Genomic DNA, 6,709 nt, shown 5'->3' on the forward strand with positions numbered 1-6,709 from the left:
AATATCGCGAGACTTTTCCCCGCCTCCGTCCACGTCCCCAGCCTCCGGAAGTTGGTGTTGTCCAAACATCCGGGCTTCTCCTTTTTGTGTTCCGGCGGATCCCACCTCTCCCCGACCCGGGACGTCTCCCTCACTGAGGCCCACATCTCGCCCACTCCTTCGCGCGCGGGGCTAGCGCGGGCTTCAGCGACGGGAGCCTTCAAGGGACATGACAACTACAGCGGCGCCGGCGGGCGGCGCCCGAAATGGAGCTGGCCCGGAATGGGGAGGGTTCGAAGAAAACATCCAGGTAATGGCCCCAAGGCACTAGCTGCCAGCAACCCGAGGGCCGGCGATGTCCAGAAGTGTCTTGAGGATTCTCCCTGTGGGCCTGGAAGTCCGCTCCATTTGCAAAACTCTAGTCTTTGGGTCTTCGTGCACACTAAAGTCAGTGGGATTAACATTGATCTGAAAGGGCCAGACTAGTACTCCAGCCTGAGGGTCTCGGGTCTCTGGGCCCGCTTGAGGCATTAGGAAGAAGGTATTCTTGGAACAAGTTAGGAAGTTGGTCGGGGTCAGGCATGGAGTGGGGTTGGGTGGGATTCACTGGCATTCGCTGAAAACGTATTATGTGTATAGTTTTGTTTGGGGCTTAGGAAAGAAGGAAATGGGCACTTTTTCAGCCTTTTAGTCTTTGGTAGGTAAGGTAAGAAAAAGACAGGAATGGAAGACTAGTAGTATGTTTCCCAGGCTAGAAAAGACAGCCAAAGCTAGAAACCAAGAGTTCTGAGAGCATATGAGGGGGAATGGAGTGGCATGATCTGTAGTGATTCCGAGCCGTATCCTCAGCAGTGGAAGAACAAAGCCCTAAACCCTGGGATGAGCAGAGGACTTAATGGATGGAACAGAAAAGTCCTGCACTCTAGGAGCCATTGTCTTCACAGGGCGGAGGCTCAGCTGTGATTGACATGGAGAACATGGATGATACCTCAGGCTCTAGCTTCGAGGATATGGGTGAGCTGCATCAGCGCCTGCGCGAGGAAGAAGTAGACGCTGATGCAGCTGATGCAGCTGCTGCTGAAGAAGAGGATGGAGAGTTCCTGGGCATGAAGGGCTTTAAGGGACAGCTGAGCCGGCAGGTGGCAGATCAGGTAAGCAAGACTGAATCCTCTGCAGGTGGAAAGGTATACCTAGGTGTGTCCCGTGTTCTGGAGTTAGTGTTGGTGATGTTCGCCCCAGGTTGGCCAGTTAGAACCATGTAGAAATCAAGCGGAAAATAGGCAACAGGGTCTAGAACCATCAGTCCCACAATACCTATGCCCATCTTCCTTACTTCAGATGTGGCAGGCCGGGAAGAGACAAGCCTCCAGGGCCTTCAGCTTGTACGCCAACATCGACATCCTCAGACCGTACTTTGATGTGGAGCCTGTTCAGGTGCGGAGCAGGTGAGGAGCCTTCTCTTGAAGAAGCTTCCCTCCTAATACCTAGTCCTTTATGCACACTACAATCAGATTTCAAGCCCTCAGCTCTGGTGGGCTCCCCCTCTTCATGACCCCATCATCTCTCATCACTGCACCTGTCACTGAAACAAATAATAATAGCACACCAACTTCCTCCTTTTTTCCATCTAGCTGACTACTCATAGTCCCTCAAAACCTACCTCAGATGTCACTTCCTCTGTTCCACATGCCTCAGTCCCACCCCCAGTTTGTTCTCTCCTGGTGTTCCTATAGAACTTTGTGCTTGCCAGCTGGGTGCAGTGGCTCATGCCTGTAATCCCAGCACTTTGGGAGGCTGAGGCGGGTGAATCACAAGGTCAGGAGATCGAGACCATCCTGGCCAACACAGTGAAACCCTGCCTCTACTAAAAATACAAAAAAAATTAGCCGGGCGTGGTGGTGGGCACCTATAGTCCCAACTACTTGGGAGGCTGAGGTAGGAGAATAGCATGAACCCGAGAGGCAGAGCTTGCGGTGAGCCGAGATCGCGCCACTGCGCTCCAGCCTGGGCCACAGAGCAAGACTCCATCTAAAAAAAAAAAAAAAAAAAAAGAACTGTGCTTGCCTCTAATAGAGCACTTCACCACTGCTTTCCTTTCTTATTCCTGGAATCTTCCCCCCAGAGACCAACAGCATCTCAAAAGCAGGCTCTGTCTTGTTTATCTTTTTATTCCCAGCAGCAGAATAGTCTCAGAATCAAAATATCAGGGCATAGTTTTTGAGTGACTTTTCAAGAACTAGATTTAATCCTGGCTTGGTTTTTTTGTTCGTCCTTTAATCAATGCTAATCAAATACCCAGGACAATCTGCAAGTATTTATTAAGCATTTGCTCTGTGCCAGACTCTATACTAACTGTATCTGGTTCAGTGGTGAAGATAGATGGGAGCCTTGCTCTTGAGTGCAGTTACAGCACAGTATTCATGCTATGATGGGGCACACAGGAGGGATATGTGAGCCAAAGCAGGTTGGTGGGTGGGACAGAACAAGTTTCCCAGAGGAGGTAAAATCTAGCTAAAATCCAAGGTATGATTAGGAGCTAGCCACTTGAGAGAAGGGGCAAGTGACTGAATTTTCATACCACTTCACATATATTTTTCAAGAAAATGCTCGACAGTGCCTGGAGGCACAGTTAAGCAGGAAGAGGAGGCATTTTTACTATTCCCTCAGTAACACCTTTCATTCTAAACCTTCCATCTAGCCCGCTAGACTTTTCCCAGGGCTTCCTCATTACAGCCCTGAATTCTGGGTACTCTCTGCTGAGGTCTACCTGTCTTGTCTTTTTATTTTGTTTTGTTTTTTTGAGATGGAGTCACACTCTGTCACCAGGCTGGAATGCAGTGGCGCGATCTCGGTTCACTGCAACCTCCGCCTGCCAGGTTCAAGCAGTTCTCCTGCCTCAGCCTCCTGAGTAGCTGGGACTACAGGTGCCTGCCACCATGCCCAGCTAATTTTATGTATTTTTCGTAGAGACGAGGTTTCACCATATTGGCCAAGCTGGCCCCTAACTGCCGACCTTGTAATCTGCCTGCCTCAGCCTCCCAAAGTGCTGGGATTACAGGCATAAGCCACCACGCTCAGCCTGCCTGTCTTTTCAAGGGGAGGGGGCAGATGGATACATGGTTAGACTCTTCGTCAAGGCCCAGCAGGGCTGAGTTCTCCATATAGCTGCTGTTTCAGTCAGCTAAGTTTCAGAGGGTTGTCCTTCCTGGAAGTAATTTTAGGGGCAAGGAAATGGTTTCCTCATTCCCTTATCTGTCTTTACTACCCTGTTCTACCCTGTCATCCAACATGTCCTCTAGGCCAGGCCCCATTCCCTGAGTTAGAGATGAATAAAATTCAGGCCTTGCCCTCCAGAACCTCATGGCCTCGGGCTGCCTCTGCTTTAATTTCTCCTCTCCTTTCCCAGGCTCCTGGAGTCCATGATCCCTATCAAGATGGTCAACTTCCCCCAGGTGAATAGAGGGTGGCACGTCTGGAGAGCAGGGGGAAGCACCAGGGCAGAGGGTGGGACCACCAGGCAAATCCTGGGAAGCCATAAACAGACGAGCGGTTGTACCCTCCAGCCTGAATGAGTTGGTATATTGACAGAAAATTGCAGGTGAACTCTATGGACCTCTCATGCTGGTCTTCACACTGGTTGCCATCCTACTCCACGGGATGAAGACGTCTGACACTATTATCGTAAGCAGGACAGACAACTTTGGGGGGGTGGCTGCCCTAGGTTGAAAGCTGCCTGAGGATATGGTGGTGGAGTGAGACAGGAACCGCCCCTGTGGAAGGCCCTAGGTGAGGCTGAGATCAGAGGCCTCCTAGGACTAAGTAGAGCCTTCACCCCACAGCGGGAGGGCACCCTGATGGGCACAGCCATTGGCACCTGCTTCGGCTACTGGCTGGGAGTCTCATCCTTCATTTACTTCCTCGCCTACCTGTGCAACGCCCAGATCACCATGCTGCAGATGTTGGCACTGCTGGTAAGGAGCCAGGCATGGTGGGCAATAGTGATGTTAAAAAGAGTAGCCAGGCCTTGGTCTGCATCCGTCCTGGGGCCCCGAAGTCTGGAATGGGAGGAGTAGGCCAATGGACCATGTGTTTCCCACGGTCCCCATGAGAGGCCAGAAACCAGCGCAACCTGAGTGATTCTCCTCTCCACCATCCTCCTTCCCAGGGCTATGGCCTCTTTGGTCACTGCATTGTCCTGTTCATCACCTATAATATCCATCTTCACGCCCTCTTCTACCTCTTCTGGCTTTTGGTGGGTGGACTGTCCACACTGCGCATGGTAAGCTGGGCAAGAGGCTTCCAGGGCTGGGCTGTCCTCCCAGGGAGTTGGGGAAGACAGCCTGGAGCTGTCCATCTCACAAAGAGCCCTAAGTGGGAGGGAAGGGCCCAAAGATGGTTCTGCCCTGGTTGGGAGTGTCTTCCCCACTCCTCACTTTGGAGCCAGGCCCTTTGAGCTGTATTCTCATGGCCCTAGGTAGCAGTGTTGGTGTCTCGGACCGTGGGCCCCACACAGCGGCTGCTCCTCTGTGGCACCCTGGCCGCCCTACACATGCTCTTCCTGCTGTATCTGCATTTTGCCTACCACAAAGTGGTAGAGGGTAAGTGGCAGGAAGGCCTGGGTGGGGGAGAATGGGACAGCAGCTGCCTAGGGCAAGAAGCTGGATATCATGGTCAGTGGACTGGGCCCATCTGACCCTTGCTCACCTTCCATCTTCCTTCCAGGGATCCTGGACACACTGGAGGGCCCCAACATCCCGCCCATCCAGAGGGTCCCCAGAGACATCCCTGCCGTGCTCGCTGCTGCTCGGCTTCCCACCACCATCCTCAACGCCACAGCCAAAGCTGTTGCGGTGACCCTGCAGTCACACTGACTCCACCTGAAATTCTTGGGCAGTCCTCTTTCCCACAGCTGCAGAGAGGAGGAAGACTATTAAAGGACAGTCCTGATGACATATTTCTTAGATGGGGTCTGCAGCTGCCACTGAGCTGTAGCTGCGTTAAGTACCCCCTTGATGCCTGTTGGCACTTCTGAAGGGCACAAGGCCAAGAACTCCTGGCCAGGACTGCAAGGCTCTGCAGCCAGTGCAGAAAATGGGCCAGCTCCTCTGAGACCCCTCACCACCTACCCCTTCCTTCCTCTTTATCTCTCCCACACTGTCTTGCTAAATATAGACTTGGTAATTAAAATGTTGATTGAAGTCTGGAACTGCAGCGGCTGATCCAGTGGTCCTCCCTGTCATCCCACTTACTATATACTTTCGTGCTTAGTCAGCAATGGTAATGTTGTATGTTCCCTTTTTTATATCCTCACCCAGACAGGATAAAGGTGGGACAGGCCAGACTACATAGAAGGCAGTGATTGAATATGGAACCTACCCCTGAGGGCAGGGAACACCTGACCCATGAAGCGGCAGGGAGGCCTCAAGCACAAAAGCCATAAGCCTGATGGAACACTGCAGCCAGCTTGAGTCTGGGCTCAGCTGCACTCTTGGGAAGCCAAGGAAGCAGTGACAATTGGACAAAACATCCCAACTTAAACCCCGTGTCAAAACAAGGATCTGCACCTGGGCATTGTGGGGATAATTTTCCTGTGGAGCTCATAATTGAAGCCAAACTTGGCTTTGCCCTGGTGGTACTGGGGCCAGCTCCTTTCAGTTTTTCTGTCTTTCCTCATAAAACCAACCACCACTCCTAACGCACCATCCACCCCCCGCACCACCACCTCTTTAATCTGCTCCACTTAATTTAATTCTGGTGGCTAAAAGAGGGAACAGGGCCTTTGACCTCCCTTCACTATATTGAATATTATGTTTTATGGACAATAATCTCCTTATACTAGTAAATCTGGGTCAGCAGCATCTGTCCCTCCTAACAAAGGGACTAACAGAAAGGTGCCCTTCATTTGTCCTGCGTTACACAAGTGAGGCCCCCACCACCCTGGCCAGTGGACAAAGTTGCCACAGCACCACCTGCACCTTGGGGTGTGACTCGGCCGCCTTCACGTCCTCACCAGTGCTCCAGGGCTTTGGCCCTGGCACCTCCTCTGTATTGGCAGCCCCAGTGTCGTGGCAGGGACGCACCCTCAGATGTCAACAGTCCCCTGCATACCTGGAAAAGGTGTGGCACCAGGACTTCGCATCTATCTGAGGCTTCCCTGCCCTAGGGACCCTCTGGGGTTCCCTTCTCCCCAGCAGCTCAGGCTGGCTCTGCCCAGCCGTGGCCCCCGGGGCCTCCCTGGGGAGGCCCCCATCTTGGCGAGAAGCAAGTGGGAAGTCCCCGTGGACCGGGATCCCCACGCACGCTGCTTCTCGAGTCACGAGGGCAGGGCGAGGCGCGGCGCGGAAAAAAGGGCCCTGGGGCCTTCCAAATAGGAGGGAAAAGTGCCCTGGATCCCGGCGAGGGCCTGGACCTTAGGAACCGGGAAGGAGGGGAGAATGGGCAGAAGAAGCAGTAACCGTGTCCAACACCACCTCCACATGGCGTGCCTCCATTCCGCTCCTCGTCAGCGCTCCCCACTCAGCCCATCCTAGGCCTCAGCCCTGTCGCCTTCCTTCTGCTAGCTGGCTGACCCCACTCCCAAGGAAAGAGCAGCCTATCGCTCCCAGCTCCCTGGCCCGAACCACTCGTGTGCGCGGACCTCGCGGGCCAGCGTGGCCTTGGCCGGGCAGGGGGCGGGGCGAGCGGCGGTGACGCGGCCGTTGCCATGGGAACTCGCCGCCCGTTAGCTCTC

At 53.5% G+C, this 6,709-nt stretch overlaps 1 protein-coding gene across 3 annotated transcripts; it reads left to right on the forward strand.

The window, feature by feature from the left end:
* The first annotated feature begins 23 nt into the window (after positions 1-23).
* Positions 24-5,185, forward strand: YIPF3 (Yip1 domain family member 3). Of its 3 annotated transcripts, none has more exons than XM_023212893.3 (9): positions 24-289; positions 832-1,130; positions 1,318-1,424; positions 3,386-3,431; positions 3,568-3,660; positions 3,819-3,950; positions 4,145-4,258; positions 4,454-4,577; positions 4,702-5,169. In XM_023212893.3, exons 2-9 carry the CDS (start codon positions 948-950, stop codon positions 4,848-4,850), a joined length of 948 nt encoding a protein of 315 aa, XP_023068661.1. In that variant the 5' UTR covers positions 24-289; positions 832-947; the 3' UTR covers positions 4,851-5,169. The 3 variants fall into 3 exon arrangements, with proteins under 3 accessions (XP_023068661.1, XP_023068660.1, XP_023068662.1); XM_023212892.2 differs by having other exon boundaries at positions 25-289; positions 924-1,130; positions 4,702-5,185; XM_023212894.3 differs by having other exon boundaries at positions 41-289; positions 829-1,130.
* Positions 5,186-6,709: the final 1,524 nt, after the last annotated feature.

Source organism: Piliocolobus tephrosceles, chromosome 5 (assembly GCF_002776525.5).
Source record: "Piliocolobus tephrosceles isolate RC106 chromosome 5, ASM277652v3, whole genome shotgun sequence".
In the NCBI taxonomy this organism is placed as follows: Eukaryota; Metazoa; Chordata; class Mammalia; order Primates; family Cercopithecidae; genus Piliocolobus; species Piliocolobus tephrosceles.